At 40.0% G+C, this 21,376-nt stretch overlaps 1 protein-coding gene across 4 annotated transcripts in view; it reads right to left on the bottom strand.

The window, feature by feature from the left end:
• The window catches only part of LOC147019866 (uncharacterized), a 254,067-nt gene that overhangs the window by 198,600 nt on the left and 34,091 nt on the right, over nt 1–21,376 (bottom strand). For all 4 annotated transcript variants that reach the window (XM_085894649.1, XM_085894650.1, XM_085894648.1 and 1 more), the window contains 3 exons: nt 17,690–17,744; nt 15,919–16,142; nt 14,223–14,363 (listed from right to left, as the gene is read on the bottom strand). In XM_085894649.1, coding sequence (XP_085750775.1) covers nt 14,223–14,363; nt 15,919–16,142; nt 17,690–17,744 — 420 coding nt within the window. The remainder of the gene's footprint in view (nt 1–14,222; nt 14,364–15,918; nt 16,143–17,689; nt 17,745–21,376) is intronic.

Raw genomic sequence — 21,376 nt, 5'->3', positions numbered from 1 at the left:
TGTGCGTGTAAAGTTTCGCCTCAATCTGCATAGCTGTTCTGGAGAAGAAGATTTTTTTTAAAAAAACACTAAAAAACAAGATGGCGGCCGAATTACGTCATCGATGACGTCAAGAAAAACATTTTCGTCAGTGATTTTTGGCGTAGATGATGCTCAGAATTTTTCAGATTTTTACCATATGGCGTTCTACTTGACGAATTTTCACCGGTATATCGCTTCACCTATGACATCATGAAAAATCACACGTGTTCCCCATCGGGAGCTTAGTAAAATGTATCGAGCGAAAAAGTTTTCCATTGCACGGTTTCTGAGATACAGAGGTCCAAAGTTTATCGTTTTTTTCAAGATGGCGCCCGCACCACGTGACCAATGACGTCATAATTATAACGTGATTGTGCTATCAAAAAAGATACATACTGTGGTGAAAATTTTGTCTCGATCGGACTTAGTCTCCCAGAGAAAATGGTTTTTAAAGCGAAAAAGGGTGCAAAATGCCGGCGGAAAAAGAAAAATAATAATAAACAGAAGAAAAACAATAGGGTACCCTGTACTCACAGGGTACCCTAATAATGCGTAATAATAAACAGAAGAAAAACAATAGGGTACCCTGTACTCACAGGGTACCCTAATAAACAGAAGAAAAACAATAGGTTATCCAGTCCATTTGACTGGATACCCTAAAAATAAAATAAAATAACTTTAAATAACAATTAATTATTTGTAAATTGTAATTGTAAAAAAAATAATAAAAAAACTTTAAATTACATTAATTCATTCTCAACAAACATCAGGTGAGGGGTGATTACGGGGATGGGGACCAAAAAATGCAATTACGGGGACATTTGTTAAAAAAATTGTTGTAATTCCAAAAATTGTTGTAATTGTAAAAAACAAAAAATAACTATAAATTACATTAATTCATTCCCAACAAACATTAGGTGAGGGGTGATTACGGGGATGGGGACCAAAAAATGCAATTACGGGGACATTTGTTTAAAAAATTGTTGTAATTGCAAAAATTGTAATTGTAAAAAAAACAAAAAAATAATTTTAAATTACACTAGAACTGCCACTTTATAACTGCTGGCAGTGATGACCGGGTACCCAGACGTGTCGGCCTTTGATACAACATGGGACTTTCTGCAGATGACAGTCGCAAAGTTTCGCATTGAAAGGATAAGCGGTGCCAGAGAAAAACATTATTTAATAGTGATACAAACAGAGGCCTGCTTCGAGAGGGCGCGGAACAGACGAGTTCTGAACCGGGCAGCACAAAGCGTTCAATTTCGTTATTACTGGCTTCTAGATTCAAATAATTAAATAATTCTGGCTCCCAAACCGCGTGACCGATCAGGTTGAAATTTTAAACTTTTGTTTCGCATGTCACCTGAATTATAAATGTGAAGTTTCGCATATACAGAGGAAGCGGTTCCAGAGTAAACATTAATTAATATTTATCCTTCAATCCAAGATGGCGGCCAAACCATGTGACTTCTGATGTCATAATTTTCACCACATGTGCAAACACAATTGTAGACGATAAGTGCAAATTTTCGCTTCGCTAGGTTAAGCAGTTCCAGAGAAAACATTATTTAATATTTTTCTTAAAACCAACATGGCTGCCAAACCCTGCGCCCGATCCCGTTGAAATTTCAAACCCTCATTCCGCATGACTGTTGCACCATAAAGGTGATGCTTCACATTTATTGATGCAGTAGTACCAGAGTAAACATTAATTAATATTTTTCCTTCAATCCAATATGGCTGCCAAACGTTGCGTCGTACCTCAAAAGGGGGTTGGAACTTTTATTCGTCAAGGAGAGGCGGTCATAGTGGTCGAGTTTCGCCTGGATCTGTTCAGCCGTTTCAGAGAAAAAGACGTTTGAAGATATTGTTTTTCAATCCAAGATGGCTGACGAACCATGTGACCTATGACATCAGAAATTTATATTCTGCTTCCAACTGGGTATTGGAACACGGTTGTGAAGTTTCGTGTTAATCGGTTAAGGTGCGTTTTTCTATCCAAGATGGCCGCCAAACCATGTGACGTGTGACGTCATAATTTTTATCATGCGTGCATAATGCCCTCTCGATGATAATTACAAATTTTCGATTCGTTTGGTTAAGCGGTTCCAGAGAAAACATTATTTAATATTTTTCTTAAATCCAAGATGGCGGCCAAACCATGTGACTTATCAATTCGAAATTAACAAACTTATATCGCCTTACTCTCCCGAATATAGTTCTGAAATCTCCCCTTCAGTGGACCAGCGCTTCTGGAGAAGAAGATGTTTGAAGGTTTTAGGGTTTTTTCAAGATGGCCGCCAAACCATGTGACCGATCAAGAAGAAATTAACAAACTTGAGAAAGGATCTCATGGGGAATATATCTGTGAAGTTTCGTCTTAATCTGTCTTGCCCTTCTGGAGAAGAAGATTTTTAAAATTTATTCATTTTCAATCCAAGATGGCTGCCGAACCTTGTGACCTATGATATCATAAATTTAAATTCTGCTTTCCATCGTCGACCCGAACAAGTGTGTGAAGTTTCGTGAAAATCGGATAAGGTCTATTTTTCTATCCAAGATGGCCGCCAAACCATGTGACTTCTGAGGTAAAAATTTTTTACCATGTATGCAGACTTGAGGGAGGAAGGCAATTGCAAATTTTCGCTTCGATGGCTTATGAAATACCAGAGAAAACATTATTTAATATTTTTCTTAAATCCAACATGGCGGCCAAACCATGTGACCTATCACTTTGAAATTAACAAACTTGCATCGCATACATGTCCCGAATATAGTTGTGAAATCTCGCCTTCATGGGACCAGCGCTTCTGGAGAAGAAGATGTTTGAAGGTTTTAGGGTTTTTTCAAGATGGCCGCCAAACCATGTGACGTATCAACAACAAATTAACAAACTTGAAAGAGGACATCAGGGGGAATGTACCTGTAAAGTTTCGCCTTAATCTGTCCAGCCCTTCTGGAGAAGAAGATTTTTTTAAAAAACACTAAAAAACAAGATGGCGGCCGAATTACGTCATCGATGACGTCAAGAAAAACATTTTCCGCAGCAATTTTAGGCGTAGATGATGCTCAGAATTTTTCAGATTTTTCCTATATGGCGTTCTACTTGACGAATTTTCACTGGAATATCGCTTCACCTATGACGTCACGAAAAATCACACGTGTTCCCCATAGGGAGCTTAGTAAAATGTATCAAGCGAAAAAATTTTCCATTGCACGGTTTCCGAGATACAGATGTCCAAAGTTTATCGCTTTTTTCAAGATGGCGACCGTACCACGTGACCAATGACGTCATAATTATAACGTGATTGTGCTATCAAAAAGATACATACTGTGGTGAAAATTTTGTGTCGATCGGACTTAGTATCCCAGAGAAAATGGTTTTTAAAGCGAAAAAGGGTGCAAAATGCCGGCGGAAAAAGAAAAATAATAATAACTAGAACTGCCACTTTATAACTGCTGGCAGTGATGACCGGGTACCCAGACGTGTCGGCCTTTGATACAACATGGGACTTTCTGCAGATGACAGTCGCAAAGTTTCGCATTGAAAGGATAAGCGGTGCCAGAGAAAAACATTATTTAATAGTGATACAAACAGAGGCCTGCTTCGAGAGGGCGCGGAACAGACGAATTCTGAACCGGGCAGCACAAAGCGTTCAATTTCGTTATTACTGGCTTCTAGATTCAAATAATTAAATAATTCTGGCTCCCAAACCGCGTGACCGATCAGGTTGAAATTTTAAACTTTTGTTTCGCATGTCACCTGAATTATAAATGTGAAGTTTCGCATATACAGAGGAAGCGGTTCCAGAGTAAACATTAATTAATATTTATCCTTCAATCCAAGATGGCGGCCAAACCATGTGACTTCTGATGTCATAATTTTCACCACATGTGCAAACACAATTGTAGACGATAAGTGCAAATTTTCGCTTCGCTAGGTTAAGCAGTTCCAGAGAAAACATTATTTAATATTTTTCTTAAAACCAACATGGCTGCCAAACCCTGCGCCCGATCCCGTTGAAATTTCAAACCCTCATTCCGCATGACTGTTGCACCATAAAGGTGATGCTTCACATTTATTGATGCAGTAGTACCAGAGTAAACATTAATTAATATTTTTCCTTCAATCCAATATGGCTGCCAAACGTTGCGTCGTACCTCAAAAGGGGGTTGGAACTTTTTATTCGTCAAGGAGAGGCGGTCATAGTGGTCGAGTTTCGCCTGGATCTGTTCAGCCGTTTCAGAGAAAAAGACGTTTGAAGATATTGTTTTTCAATCCAAGATGGCTGACGAACCATGTGACCTATGACATCAGAAATTTATATTCTGCTTCCAACTGGGTATTGGAACACGGTTGTGAAGTTTCGTGTTAATCGGTTAAGGTGCGTTTTTCTATCCAAGATGGCCGCCAAACCATGTGACGTGTGACGTCATAATTTTTATCATGCGTGCATAATGCCCTCTCGATGATAATTACAAATTTTCGATTCGTTTGGTTAAGCGGTTCCAGAGAAAACATTATTTAATATTTTTCTTAAATCCAAGATGGCGGCCAAACCATGTGACTTATCAATTCGAAATTAACAAACTTATATCGCCTTACTCTCCCGAATATAGTTCTGAAATCTCCCCTTCAGTGGACCAGCGCTTCTGGAGAAGAAGATGTTTGAAGGTTTTAGGGTTTTTTCAAGATGGCCGCCAAACCATGTGACCGATCAAGAAGAAATTAACAAACTTGAGAAAGGATCTCATGGGGAATATATCTGTGAAGTTTCGTCTTAATCTGTCTTGCCCTTCTGGAGAAGAAGATTTTTAAAATTTATTCATTTTCAATCCAAGATGGCTGCCGAACCTTGTGACCTATGATATCATAAATTTAAATTCTGCTTTCCATCGTCGACCCGAACAAGTGTGTGAAGTTTCGTGAAAATCGGATAAGGTCTATTTTTCTATCCAAGATGGCCGCCAAACCATGTGACTTCTGAGGTAAAAAATTTTTACCATGTATGCAGACTTGAGGGAGGAAGGCAATTGCAAATTTTCGCTTCGATGGCTTATGAAATACCAGAGAAAACATTATTTAATATTTTTCTTAAATCCAACATGGCGGCCAAACCATGTGACCTATCACTTTGAAATTAACAAACTTGCATCGCATACATGTCCCGAATATAGTTGTGAAATCTCGCCTTCATGGGACCAGCGCTTCTGGAGAAGAAGATGTTTGAAGGTTTTAGGGTTTTTTCAAGATGGCCGCCAAACCATGTGACGTATCAACAACAAATTAACAAACTTGAAAGAGGACATCAGGGGGAATGTACCTGTAAAGTTTCGCCTTAATCTGTCCAGCCCTTCTGGAGAAGAAGATTTTTTTAAAAAACACTAAAAAACAAGATGGCGGCCGAATTACGTCATCGATGACGTCAAGAAAAACATTTTCCGCAGCAATTTTAGGCGTAGATGATGCTCAGAATTTTTCAGATTTTTCCTATATGGCGTTCTACTTGACGAATTTTCACTGGAATATCGCTTCACCTATGACGTCACGAAAAATCACACGTGTTCCCCATAGGGAGCTTAGTAAAATGTATCAAGCGAAAAAATTTTCCATTGCACGGTTTCCGAGATACAGATGTCCAAAGTTTATCGCTTTTTTCAAGATGGCGACCGTACCACGTGACCAATGACGTCATAATTATAACGTGATTGTGCTATCAAAAAAGATACATACTGTGGTGAAAATTTTGTGTCGATCGGACTTAGTATCCCAGAGAAAATGGTTTTTAAAGCGAAAAAGGGTGCAAAATGCCGGCGGAAAAAGAAAAATAATAATAATAATAATAAACAGAAGAAAAACAATAGGGTACCCTGTACTCACAGGGTACCCTAACTAGAACTGCCACTTTATAACTGCTGGCAGTGATGACCGGGTACCCAGACGTGTCGGCCTTTGATACAACATGGGACTTTCTGCAGATGACAGTCGCAAAGTTTCGCATTGAAAGGATAAGCGGTGCCAGAGAAAAACATTATTTAATAGTGATACAAACAGAGGCCTGCTTCGAGAGGGCGCGGAACAGACGAGTTCTGAACCGGGCAGCACAAAGCGTTCAATTTCGTTATTACTGGCTTCTAGATTCAAATAATTAAATAATTCTGGCTCCCAAACCGCGTGACCGATCAGGTTGAAATTTTAAACTTTTGTTTCGCATGTCACCTGAATTATAAATGTGAAGTTTCGCATATACAGAGGAAGCGGTTCCAGAGTAAACATTAATTAATATTTATCCTTCAATCCAAGATGGCGGCCAAACCATGTGACTTCTGATGTCATAATTTTCACCAGATGTGCAAACACAATTGTAGACGATAAGTGCAAATTTTCGCTTCGCTAGGTTAAGCAGTTCCAGAGAAAACATTATTTAATATTTTTCTTAAAACCAACATGGCTGCCAAACCCTGCGCCCGATCCCGTTGAAATTTCAAACCCTCATTCCGCATGACTGTTGCACCATAAAGGTGATGCTTCACATTTATTGATGCAGTAGTACCAGAGTAAACATTAATTAATATTTTTCCTTCAATCCAATATGGCTGCCAAACGTTGCGTCGTACCTCAAAAGGGGGTTGGAACTTTTTATTCGTCAAGGAGAGGCGGTCATAGTGGTCGAGTTTCGCCTGGATCTGTTCAGCCGTTTCAGAGAAAAAGACGTTTGAAGATATTGTTTTTCAATCCAAGATGGCTGACGAACCATGTGACCTATGACATCAGAAATTTATATTCTGCTTCCAACTGGGTATTGGAACACGGTTGTGAAGTTTCGTGTTAATCGGTTAAGGTGCGTTTTTCTATCCAAGATGGCCGCCAAACCATGTGACGTGTGACGTCATAATTTTTATCATGCGTGCATAATGCCCTCTCGATGATAATTACAAATTTTCGATTCGTTTGGTTAAGCGGTTCCAGAGAAAACATTATTTAATATTTTTCTTAAATCCAAGATGGCGGCCAAACCATGTGACTTATCAATTCGAAATTAACAAACTTATATCGCCTTACTCTCCCGAATATAGTTCTGAAATCTCCCCTTCAGTGGACCAGCGCTTCTGGAGAAGAAGATGTTTGAAGGTTTTAGGGTTTTTTCAAGATGGCCGCCAAACCATGTGACCGATCAAGAAGAAATTAACAAACTTGAGAAAGGATCTCATGGGGAATATATCTGTGAAGTTTCGTCTTAATCTGTCTTGCCCTTCTGGAGAAGAAGATTTTTAAAATTTATTCATTTTCAATCCAAGATGGCTGCCGAACCTTGTGACCTATGATATCATAAATTTAAATTCTGCTTTCCATCGTCGACCCGAACAAGTGTGTGAAGTTTCGTGAAAATCGGATAAGGTCTATTTTTCTATCCAAGATGGCCGCCAAACCATGTGACTTCTGAGGTAAAAAATTTTTACCATGTATGCAGACTTGAGGGAGGAAGGCAATTGCAAATTTTCGCTTCGATGGCTTATGAAATACCAGAGAAAACATTATTTAATATTTTTCTTAAATCCAACATGGCGGCCAAACCATGTGACCTATCACTTTGAAATTAACAAACTTGCATCGCATACATGTCCCGAATATAGTTGTGAAATCTCGCCTTCATGGGACCAGCGCTTCTGGAGAAGAAAATGTTTGAAGGTTTTAGGGTTTTTTCAAGATGGCCGCCAAACCATGTGACGTATCAACAACAAATTAACAAACTTGAAAGAGGACATCAGGGGGAATGTACCTGTAAAGTTTCGCCTTAATCTGTCCAGCCCTTCTGGAGAAGAAGATTTTTTTTAAAAACACTAAAAAACAAGATGGCGGCCGAATTACGTCATCGATGACGTCAAGAAAAACATTTTCCGCAGCAATTTTAGGCGTAGATGATGCTCAGAATTTTTCAGATTTTTCCTATATGGCGTTCTACTTGACGAATTTTCACTGGAATATCGCTTCACCTATGACGTCACGAAAAATCACACGTGTTCCCCATAGGGAGCTTAGTAAAATGTATCAAGCGAAAAAATTTTCCATTGCACGGTTTCCGAGATACAGATGTCCAAAGTTTATCGCTTTTTTCAAGATGGCGACCGTACCACGTGACCAATGACGTCATAATTATAACGTGATTGTGCTATCAAAAAAGATACATACTGTGGTGAAAATTTTGTGTCGATCGGACTTAGTATCCCAGAGAAAATGGTTTTTAAAGCGAAAAAGGGTGCAAAATGCCGGCGGAAAAAGAAAAATAATAATAATAACTAGAACTGCCACTTTATAACTGCTGGCAGTGATGACCGGGTACCCAGTCCGTCTGCCATTGACACAACTGATACAACATGAGACTTAAATCATAGTCGCAAAGTTTCGCATTTATCGGATAAGCGGTGCCAGAGAAAACATTATTTAATGGTGATACAACCACAGGCCTGCTTCGAGACGGCGCGGAACAGACGAGTTACGAACCGGGCAGCACAAAGCGTTCAATTTCCTTATTACTGGCGAACAGATTCAAATAATTAAATAATTCTGGCTGCCAAACCGCATGACCGATCAGGTTGAAATTTTAAACGTTTGTTTCGCATGTCGGCTAAATTACAAATGTGAAGTTTCGTATATATAGAAGCAGTGGTTCCAGAGTAAACATTAATTAATATTTATCCTTCAATCCAAGATGGCGGCCAAACCATGTGACTTATGACGTCATAATTTTCAACACATGTGCAAACACGAATGTAGACGATAAGCGCAAATTTTCGCTTCGCTAGGTTAAGCAGTTCCAGAGAAAACATTATTTAATATTTTTCTTAAAACCAACATGGCTGCCAAACCCAGGGCCCGATCGCGTTGAAATTTCAAACCCTCATTCCGCATGAGCGTTCCACCATAAACTTGATGTTTCACATTTATTGATGCAGTAGTTCCAGAGTAAACATTAATTAATATTTTTCCTTCAATCCACGATGGCTGCCAAACGTTGCGTCGTACCTCAAAAGGGGTGAGAACTTTTTATTCGTCATGGAGAGGCGGTCATAGTGGTGGAGTTTCGCCTGGATCTGTTCAGTCCTTTCAGAGAAAAATACGTTTAAAGATATTATTTTTTAATCCAAGATGGCTGACGAACCATGTGACCTTTGACATTACAAATTTAAATTCCGCTTCCAACTGGGTATTGGAACACGTTTCTGAAGTTTCGTGTTAATCGGTAAAGGTGCGTTTTTCTATCCAAGATGGCCGCCAAACCATGTGACGTGTGACATCATAATTTTTAACACGCATGCACAGACAAAGGTAGATGATAATTACAAATTTTCGATTCGTTTGGTTAAGCGGTTCCAGAGAAAACATTATTTAATATTTTTCTTAAATCCAAGATGGCGGCCAAACCATGCGACTTATCAATTTTAAATTAACAAAACTTATATCGCCTTCCTGTCCTGAATATAGTTCTGAAATCTCCCCTTCATTGGGCCAACGCTTCTGGAGAAGAAGATGTTTGAAGGTTTTCGGGTTTTTTCAAGATGGCCGCCAAACCATGTGACCGATCAAGAACAAATTAACAAACTTGAGAAAGGACCTCATGGGGAATATATGTGTGAAGTTTCGTCTTAATCTGTCTTGCCCTTCTGGAGAAGAAGATTTTTAAAATTTATTCATTTTCAATCCAAGATGGCTGCCGAACCTTGTGACCAATGATATCATAAATTTAAATTCTGCTTTCCATCGTCGACCCGAACAAGTGTGTGAAGTTTCTTGAAAATCGGATAAGGTCTATTTTTCTATCCAAGATGGCCGCCAAACCATGTGACTTCTGAGGTAAAAATTTTTTACCATGTATGCAGACTTGAGGGAGGAAGGCAATTGCAAATTTTCGCTTTGATGGCTTATGAAATACCAGAGAAAACATTATTTAATATTTTTCTTAAATCCAACATGGCGGCCAAACCATGTGACGTATCACTTTGAAATTAACAAACTTGCATCGCATACATGTCACGAATATAGTTGTGAAATCTCGCCTTCATGGGACCAGCGCTTCTGGAGAAGAAGATGTTTGAAGGTTTTAGTGTTTTTTCAAGATGGCCGCCAAACCATGTGACGTATCAACAACAAATTAACAAACTTGAAAGAGAACATCAGGGGGAATGTACGTGTAAAGTTTCGCCTTAATCTGTCCAGCCCTTCTGGTTTTTTAATAAACACTAAAAAACAAGATGGCGGCCGAATTACGTCATCGATGACGTCAAGAAAAACATTTTCGTCAGTGATTTTAGGCGTAGATGATGCTCAGAATTTTTCAGATTTTTCCTATACGCCGTTCTACTTGACGAATTTTCACCGGTATATCGCTTCACCTATGACGTCATGAAAAATCACACGTGTTCCCCATAGGGAGCTTAGTAAAATGTATCAAGAGAAAAATTTTTCCATTGCACGGTTTCCGAGATACAGATGTCCAAAGTTTATCGTTTTTTTCAAGATGGCGCCCGCACCACATGACCAATGACGTCATAATTATAACGTGATTGTGCTATCAAAAAAGATACATACTGTGGTGAAAATTTTGTGTCGATCGGACTTAGTATCCCAGAGAAAATGATTTTTAAAGCGAAAAAGGGTGCAAAATGCCGGCGGAAAAAGAAAAATAATAATAAACAGAAGAAAAACAATAGGGTACCCTGTACTGACAGGGTACCCTAACTAGAACTGCCACTTTATAACTGCTGGCAGTGATGACCGGGTACCCAGTCCGTCCGCCTTTGATACAACATGGGACTTTGTGCAGATGACAGTCGCAAAGTTTCGCATTCATCGGGAAAGTGATTCCAGAAAAAACATTATTGAAGAGTGATACAAACAGAGGCCTGCTTCGATATGGCGTGGGACTGAAGAGCTACGAACCGGGCAGCACAAAGTGTTCAATTTCCTTATTACTGGCGAACAGATTCAAATAATTAAATAATTCTGGCTGCCAAACCGCGTGACCGATCAGGTTGAAATTTTAAACTTTTGTTTCGCATGTCGGCTGAATTACAAATGTGGAGTTTCATATATATAGAAGCAGCGGTTCCAGAGTAAACATTAATTAATATTTATCCTTCAATCCAAGATGGCGGCCAAACCATGTGACTTGTTATGTCATAATTTTCACCACATGTGCAAACACGATCGGAGACGATAAGTGCAAATTTTCGCTTCGCTTGGTTAAGCAGTTCCAGAGAAAACATTATTTAATATTTTTCTTAAAACCAACATGGCTGCCAAACCCTGGGGCCGATCCCGTTGAAATTTCAAACCCTCATTCCGCATGACTGTTCCAGCATAAAGGTGATGTTTCACATTGATTGATGCAGTTGTTCCAGAGTAAACATTAATTAATATTTTTCCTTCAATCCACTATGGCTGCCAAACGTTGCGTCGTACCTCAAAAGGGGGTGAGAACTTTTTATTCGTCATGGAGAGGCGGTCATAGTGGTGGAGTTTCGCCTGGATCTGTTCAGTCGTGTCAGAGAAAAAGACGTTTTAAGATATTATTTTTCAATCCAAGATGGCTGACGAACCATGTGACCTATGACATCACAAGTTTATATTCTGCTTCCAACTGGGTATTGGAACACGTGTGTGAAGTTTCGTGTTAATCGGTAAAGGTGCGTTTTTCTATCCAAGATGGCCGCCAAACCATGTGACGTGTGACATCATAATTTTTAACTCTCGTGCAGACACGATGGTAGATGATAATTGCAAACTTTCGATTCCTTAGGTTAAGCGGTTCCAGAGAAAACATTATTTAATATTTTTCTTAAATCCAAGATGGCGGCCAAACCGTGTGACTTATCAATTCGAAATTAACAAACTTATATCGCCTCCGTGTCCCGAATATACTTCTGAAATCTGCCCTTCATCCGACCAGCGCTTCTGGAGAAGAAGATGTTTGAAGGTTTTAGGGTTTTTTCAAGATGGCCGCCAAACCATGTGACGTATCAACAACAAATTAACAAACTTGAGAAAGGACCTCATGGGGAATATATGTGTTAAGTTTCGTCTTGATCTGTCTTGCCCTTCTGGAGAAGAAGATTTTTAAAATTTATTCATTTTCAATCCAAGATGGCTGCCGAACCTTGTGACCTATGATATCATAAATTTAAATTCTGCTTTCCATCGTCGACCCGAACAGGTGTGTGAAGTTTCGTGTAAATCGGATAAAGTCTATTTTTCTATCCAAGATGGCCGCCAAACCATGTGACTTCTGAGGTAAAATTTTTTTACCATGTATGCAGACTTGAACGTGGAAGGCACTTGCAAATTTTCGCTTCGATGGCTTATGAAATACCAGAGAAAACATTATTTAATATTTTTCTTAAATCCAACATGGCGGCCAAACCATGTGACCTATCACTTTGAAATTAACAAACTTGCATCGCATACATGTCACGAATATAATGCTGAAATCTCGCCTTCATTGGACCAGCGCTTCTGGAGAAGAAGATGTTTGAAGGTTTTAGGGTTTTTTCAAGATGGCCGCCAAACCATGTGACGTATCAATAACAAATTAACAAACTTGAAAGAGGACTTCAGGGGGAATGTGCGTGTAAAGTTTCGCCTCAATCTGCATAGCTGTTCTGGAGAAGAAGATTTTTTTAAAAAAAACACTAAAAACAAGATGGCGGCCGAATTACGTCATCGATGACGTCAAGAAAAACATTTTCGTCAGTGATTTTTGGCGTAGATGATGCTCAGAATTTTTCAGATTTTTACCATATGGCGTTCTACTTGACGAATTTTCACCGGTATATCGCTTCACCTATGACATCATGAAAAATCACACGTGTTCCCCATCGGGAGCTTAGTAAAATGTATCGAGCGAAAAAGTTTTCCATTGCACGGTTTCTGAGATACAGAGGTCCAAAGTTTATCGTTTTTTTCAAGATGGCGCCCGCACCACGTGACCAATGACGTCATAATTATAACGTGATTGTGCTATCAAAAAAGATACATACTGTGGTGAAAATTTTGTCTCGATCGGACTTAGTCTCCCAGAGAAAATGGTTTTTAAAGCGAAAAAGGGTGCAAAATGCCGGCGGAAAAAGAAAAATAATAATAAACAGAAGAAAAACAATAGGGTACCCTGTACTCACAGGGTACCCTAATAATAAACAGAAGAAAAACAATAGGGTACCCTGTACTCACAGGGTACCCTAATAATAATAAACAGAAGAAAAACAATAGGGTACCCTGTACTCACAGGGTACCCTAATTAATATATTCCCAACAAACATCGGGTGAGGAGTGATTATGGGGATGGCGACCAAAAAATGCAATTACGGGGACATTTGGTAAAAAAAATTGTTGTAATTGTAAATTGTAATGAATGTAATTGTAAAAAAAAAAAAAAAAAAATTTAATAATAATTATTAAATTGTAAATTGTAATTTACAATTATAATTGTAATTAATGTAATTGTAAAAAAATATTCAAAAAAAAAAAAACTTTAAATTACATTAATTCATTCCCAACAAACATCAGGTGAGGGGTGATTGGCTGTGACTCTATGCTGAGTTACAACTGCGGGTTCAATAAACACAAATATCACACCAAGCAAAAAAATGGCAAATAGGATTTTGGGTTACATTAGTGGAGGTGTTATGCACAAGTCTGAAGATTTTGTGACATTGGATAAAAGTGCCTCATTTAGAATATTGCGCTCAGTATCATTTTTTTGCCCCACCCCTTGGGGAAGGATCAAAAAGTCAAATACCAAAAAATGCAATTACGGGGACATTTGTTAAAAAAAATTGTTGATGCAATCAACATTGGGGTACACATGAAATATGTAACAATTGTTTTTGGATTTGACCACCGGTTCATTCCCCAGGGAGTGGGGACTTGGTTTCACAGGGGTCAAAAGAGAAGATTTTTTAAACTCAAAATTTGACATTGCATCATTCCTGGTGGAACGTTTTGCCATATTTAAACTTTGCTTCAGGTGGGAATCATGGGGATTTCTGATGGCGTGTCATCGACTTTGCTCTCCTTTGAAAATATTTTTATTGCAGTATTTGTTGAAGTTAAACAGCTGCTTCCATAATCATTTTAAAGGAAGGTGTGATGACATAGGTACCATAAATTGAAGGAGAAGCATCAATGAAAACCAATACAATACCTTGTACTCCACAATTGAACTCGACTTCATGGTGTTCAGGAATCCCTTGTAACTCTCCTCCATTTTTCCAATTTTATTGCACTGAAGAATTCCAGGTGAAGCTGAGGATCCTGTGACCACCTCATTTTTTTTAGGAGGGGACTGTTGAAAGAGACAGAATTAAATTTTACAGTAAGAAGTTTTTACTCCAACTTAAGATATCTAAAAACGAAAAATAACTTTAAATTACATTAATTCATTCCCAACAAACATCAGGTGAGGGGTGATTGGCTGTGACTGAATGCTGAGTTTGTTACCAAATGCACTTGGGGAAAGGTCAAAAACTCTAATACCAAAAAATGCAATTACGGGGACATTTGTTAAAAAAATTGTTGTAATTGTAATTAATGTAATTGTAAAAAAATTGTAAAAAATAAAATAAAATAACTTTAAATAACAATTAATTATTTGTAAATTGTAATTATAAAAAAATAAGAAAAAACTTTAAATTACATTAATTCATTCTCAACAAACATCAGGTGAGGGGTGATTATGGGGATGGGGACCAAAAAATGCAATTACGGGGACATTTGTTAAAAAATTGTTGTAATTCCAAAAATTGTTGTAATTGTAAAAAACAAAAAATAACTATAAATTACATTAATTCATTCCCAACAAACATCAGGTGAGAGGTGATTACGGGGATGGGGACCAAAAAATGCAATTACGGGGACATTTGTTAAAAAAAATTGTTGTTATTACAAAAATTGTAATTGTAAAAAAAACAAAAAATAATTTTAAATTACATTAATATATTCCCAACAAACATCGGGTGAGGGGTGATTATGGGGATGGCGACCAAAAAATGCAATTACGGGGACATTTGGTAAAAAAAATTGTTGTAATTGTAAATTGTAATGAATGTAATTGTAAAAAACAAAAAAAATTTAATAATAATTATTAAATTGTAAATTGTAATTTACAATTATAATTGTAATTAATGTAATTGTAAAAAATATTCAAAAAAAAACTTTAAATTACATTAATTCATTCCCAACAAACATCAGGTGAGGGGTGATTGGCTGTGACTCAATGCTGAGTTACAACTGCGGGTTCAATAAACACAAACACAAATATCACACCAAGCAAAAAAATGGCAAATAGGATTTTGGGCTACATTAGTGGGAGGTGTTATGCACAAGTCTGAAGATTTTGTGACATTGGAAAAAAAGTGCCACATTTAGAATATTGCGCTCAGTATCATTTTTTGCCCCACCCCTTGGGGAAGGGTCAAAAAGTCAAATACCAAAAAATGCAATAACGGGGACATTTGTTAAAAAAAAATTGTTGATCAAATCAACATTGGGGTACACATGAAATATGTAACAATTATTTTTGGATTTGACCACCGGTTCATTCCCCAGTGAGTGGGGACTTGGTGTCACAGGGGTCAAAAGAGAAGATTTTTTAAACTCAAAATTTGACATTGGGTCATTCCTGGTGGAACGTTTTGCCATATTTAAACTTTGCTTCATGTGGGAATCATGGGGATTTCCGATGGCGTGTCATCGACTCTGCTCTCCTTTGAAAATATTTTTATTGTAGTACAGTACTTGTTAAAGTTAAACAGCTGCTTCCATAATCATTTTAAAGGAAGGTGTGATGACATAGGTACCATAAATTGAAGGAGAAGCATCAATGAAAACCAATACGATACCTTGTACTCCACAATTAAACTCGACTTCATGATCTTCAGGAATCTCATGCTACTCTCCTCCATTTTTCCAATTTTATTGCACTGAGGAATTCCAGGTGAAGCTGAGGATCCTGTGGCAACCTCCTTTTTAGGTTCAAAGGAGAAATCCACCAGATCCACTTCTCGTGGATCCACCTCCACAATCCGACTTCTGGTGTCTTTGGACAAATACGTCATGTTGTTTCCTGCATTTAGACACACAGCATTGCATTAACCCACTGCCTTATTTTCTGCTCATGTTCCACAGCTTTGTTGAAGGCTTCCATCATGGTCTGAATTCAATTGATATGGCATTGTGGAGAATCCATCGTTTCTAGGGAGGATGTAGCCTCCATATTGTCCCAAATGGGATCCTTGGTTTGTAGTTTTGATACCTTCATGCCTATCTTCACATGTGCAATTTCAAAATGATGATTCCCTCCTGGGTTTACAAAAGAGGATGATTTGATCGAGAGATGCAAACACGTCATCCCACCACTATCACCATCACCATCCTACCACAACAGCCGTGTGTGCCCTGTATGTGCATCCTGCAGCCATCACCAGCCTCGTGACATGCTCAAGCACTTGCTTTCCCCATTTGTTCTTTGTGTGAAGGTCCAGTATTTGGCAGCATTCGGGGTGAGGCCGTTTTCCTCATTGTGCATAAGATTGCATGTTTCCTCATCCAAATGTGGGTGGGGGAGCATGGAGGGGTGGGAGGAGCGAGGAGGGGTGGTGGAGCCAGGAGGGGTGTGGATGCGAGGAGGGGTGGGGGAGCGAGGAAGGGGTTGAGGGAGCGTGAGGAGGGGTGGAGGAAGGGAAGGCAGCGAGAGGTGAGAGGAAGGGAAGGCAGATGTGTGGTGGAGCATTAATTTCAATTTATACTGTCTCAACAAAATGCTTCTGCACAGAATAATAGTGAAGAAGGAAAGAAAATAATTTCTGAAATCCAATTTTCCACCTGTCATGCTATAAATAGCGCCTAGAGACAAACACCACCCAGACATGTTCGGAGATAAACGCAGTCCGGAAACAAACTGCCCAGAGACAAACACCATCGAGACATGTTTGGAGACAAACAAACACTGTCCAGAGACAAACAACCACTGTCTGGAGATAAAAAAAAAAAACACTGTCTGGAGACAAACTCAGTCTGGACACGTCTGGAGACGAAAATCGCCCGGATGCGTTCGGAGCTAAGCTGTACAGAGACAAACACTGCCTCGACATGTCTGGAGACAAACACCGTCCCAACACAACCGGAGAGAGAGAGAGAGAGAGAGAGAGAGAGAGAGAGAGAGAGAGAGAGAGAGAGAGAGAGAGAGAGAGAGAGAGAGAGAGAGAGAGAGAGGAAAAAAGAAATGTGCTTTATGAACACACACACACACACACACACACACACACACACACACACACACACACACACACACACACACACATTTATGCGTACAGATAAACCCCATTTCCATTTTAAGGAACGTCTTCCAATCTTTTGCCTCACGTACGTACCACCACCAGTTTTGGCTTGGATTGGGGCGATCCTTGGTGTTTTGGAAATGGTAAAAAAAAAATAATTGAGTGGAGTGTGAAATTGGTAAACTTGGCGATCCTCAGGATTCGCAAAAGTTCCTGGCGTGACGAATGGCCGTTCATCAGACCCTTCGATGTAATATTATTATTGTTATTATCATTGTTTTATTTTCATGTTTGTGAGTCCAATTAATACTCCATTGCAGGAACTTTAACTTACCACAGCTGTCAGTGGTCCTCATCCAGTTTGAAAATTGCTGCAGTTTATGTCTTATCTGTAAAACAAAAATCACGAGTAAAAAATATATTAAAACCCAAGTTAATAAACAAGGAGGCATGATACTTTTGACTTCTCTCCAATTTCACACAACTTCTAAATAAAGGTGAGTACAAGATTGCCACGAAAGGGATTTTTACTTCTTTATAATTTCCATTAGCTTTGGAGACATTCTATTGATGACCCTCGCCAAAGGAGAGGATATTGCATTTGGATCTGTTTGTGTGTTTGTTACTTGCGAAATTTAAGATTCTCAAAGTTAGTGCATGGACCCACAAAAGTATTCACATGATGATGCCACCTGAGCTTATTTCATGGTGCTTTCAAATCAAACATAATATTTGAGTCTTCACAAATGACTCCAAAGTGATACAAAGCTGTTTGTGATTTTATTTTGTGATAGTGTTTGGTTTATAAAGTGATTTTGTGATCAAAAGTCGAAATCTTCTTCTTCTTTTGCTTAGCCGTGACATCACACTCGGGAGTTGACTGCCATATCCGTATTGTCTACAGGTTACATCGCGGTACAATTTAACTCAAACGATACAATTTAATTTCGATTTTCCACAAATATGCTGAGTTGATGCATCCTTGGTGCTTGTTGCAAAACGAGGTTTGTCCGAAATACCCGAGTGTGAATCGGGCCGACAAAATGTTCACTTTTCTGCTCGGAACATTTTACAGAGAACTGTTATGAATCGACAGAAAAGGTTATATCTTGTGGTTATCCGCCATAATTGAGAGAGGAAGCCATCCCCACTATTAAGCGGAAGAAACAGCCGTCGCTCAAAACTGTAACACCATCTCTACCCAGTTACCAGCATATGTTTCCGGGTGACCACTTCCCTCTCCACCCTCCCCCCACAATCTCCCATCAACCCCACAATGCCCACCACCAACCCACACCTCCTCCCTCCACCACCCCCAACACAATCCCCCATCAACCATCACCTTAACAATACCCACCACGACCCCACACCCCACCTCCACCAGAGCATCACTTCCCCCTCCACTGGTCTGCGACAGACACAGCACAACACAGTATGGACATGGACATGACACGGCTGGACCACAGACACAAATGGCATCCCGGTAAAGTATGAAATGGGACAATCCAGTAACACAGGACACCTGGTCAGCCTGCGACAGTGAAACAACGCTTTTGTCACGCATTTTGTCGGCGGTGTTGAGTGCGCCTGGGCGGTGTCCGTACTGTCGTGCCGTGACCGAGCCGTATTTCTGCTGGAGTAACATAACCGATTTATGAATGAAGAAAAAATTCCCTCATAAATCGTTGATTCAACGGAAAACCAAACCTCGCAATTTGGAGTGAACATGTGACCGGCGTTTTCATCTTCACAAACACCTCCATTGTCACCGTCTTTGACTGAATCGCTCGCATAAGGGTCGAAACAATAAGACTCCATAATTCCCCGTAAAGCATTTCCATCACTAATTTTGGCTCCAAGAGTTTCTTCAAAATTCCACTGATGAGTTTCAACACACTGAGAACCTTCAGAGTTGCTTATGATGGTGGAATCAGTTTCGGAATCCGAGCTAGAAATCCAAGTTCTCAATGTAAGCCACCATTTGGATCAAATTGGGTTCAAGGTACGATGTCAAAGGCGAAAATCGACCTCAAATTATATTCTGAACCGCACAGCATGATGTTTCTAAAAGTTGTGGTTGAGTGATAACAAAACTTGGTGGATGAGTCGGTTTGGTGACAAGAAAAGCCAAATCGATTTTGGTTCAGGTCCGGATCCAGATCCAGTCTCTCAGTGGGATACAAAACATAAACTGTTCAGCCTGGCGGAGGAATGCAGGCGACAGTTCCGTTCTTGTTACCCCTTTGAGTACAGTGAAATCCATCATCAGGACGTGGAAGACATATCATACCACCCAGACTCTACCCAGATCAGGTCTCCCATCCAATCTCAGCAGCTGGGGAAGCAGGAAAATGGTTCAGGATGCCACTCTAAATCCAACAATGGCTGAAAGATCTGCAAGGCTCTCTGTCCAGGATGGGGGTCAGTGCTCATCAATCAATATCCCGTTCCCTTCACAAGGCTGGCCTATATGTACAGGTAGCATGAAAGAAGCCATTACTGAAATAGATGCATCTAAAAGTTTGTGTGGAGTTCACAAAAAAAATAAACATCTTACTGGTACTACAGGCATGTGAAGAAATGTTCTGTGGTCAGACGAGACAAAAATTGGACTTTTTGGTCTAAATTCAAAGCATTGCATCTGGCACAAGCCAAACACTGCACATCTCCCAGTCAACACTATCCCTACTGTCAAGACTTCAAGATTGAAGTAGCAAGGCAACACTTGAAGATTGTTGTCTGACAATCCTCATCAAACTTGACAGAACTGGAGAAATTTTCACGTGGAGAATGGACAAAGATTTCACCATCTCACTGTGCAAAGCTGGTCGAGACCAACCCAACAAGACTCGAAGCAGTCATTGCCACAAAAGGTGTTTCCACCAAGTACTGACTGAATGGGCTAAATACTTTTACAACCAGTGAATTTTAATTTGTACATATTTTTTCAGGTATACTTAACATGTAACCTCCTTCAACTATGAGAGTGTTTAGTTTGATGTCTTCAGTTATCAGGTCAGGTATAGGAGCATGTGCCAGAACAGCACGTCACTGCGTCCACTTTCCGCCGGTACTCCAGGGGCCTCCGTCTGGCCATCCCCCAGGCAGATGCCAGGCCCATCCCCATTTCCTTGAGATGATGGTCAACCTGCTGCAACCATGAGGCACGTGGTCGGCCCACTGCCCTCCTCCACTCATGAGACTCGCTCGCTGAGAGAATCTGGTGAGCAGGATCAGCGTCAGGAAAACGAGCCACATGTCCATACAGCGCAACTGACGCTCACGGACTATGCAGGTAACAAATCTCATCCGAGTCTCTCTCAGCAACCGCTCGTTGGACACAAAATCCGACCAGCGATAGCCAAGGATTCTCCGAAGACACCTGGTACCAAAGGAATTTAGTCTCCGTCTCAGATCCTTGGTCAGAGTCCAAGTCTCGCACCCATAGAGCAAGACTGGAAGTACCAAGGACCTGAAGACTCGGACTTTCGTCCTCCCGCACAAGTACCGGCAGCACCACACCCCATGATCCAGTGAATCCATGACTTCCCAGGCCCGACCCAGACGTCTATTGACCTCTGACTCGCAGCCTGCAGAGACATGAATATCACTGCCAAGGTAAGTGAATCTCTCCACGACCTCAACATTCTCACCACAAAGAGACACAGACAGGACAGCAGCATCCAAGATGTCACCGAAAGCCTGGATCTTAGTTTTGATCCAAGAAACCCGTAATCCCAGCGGCTCTGACTCCTCATTCAGCACCTCGAGGGCCCCCAAAAGGATGTCTAAAGTCTCCGCAAAGATGACTGCATCATCTGTAAAATAAAGGTCCGAGAGCTTGACATTCCCAAACGATGCACCGCAACTTGATCTCTCCGACATCCTCCCTAAAATCCAGTCCATGCAAGTGCTGAAAAGTGTGGGGGCAAGTACACATCCCTGACGAACTCCAGTAACAACTGGAAATAAGTCAGAGATGGTACCACCACACTTCACAGCACTCTCAGTACCAGAGTAG

This window comes from Eptatretus burgeri, chromosome 9 (genome assembly GCF_056783735.1).
Source record: "Eptatretus burgeri isolate ZD-2024b chromosome 9, Ebu_testis_v1, whole genome shotgun sequence".
Taxonomy (NCBI): Eukaryota; Metazoa; Chordata; class Myxini; order Myxiniformes; family Myxinidae; genus Eptatretus; species Eptatretus burgeri.
Note: the sequence above shows the minus strand (reverse complement) of the source record. Positions and strands in the feature narration are given on the sequence as shown.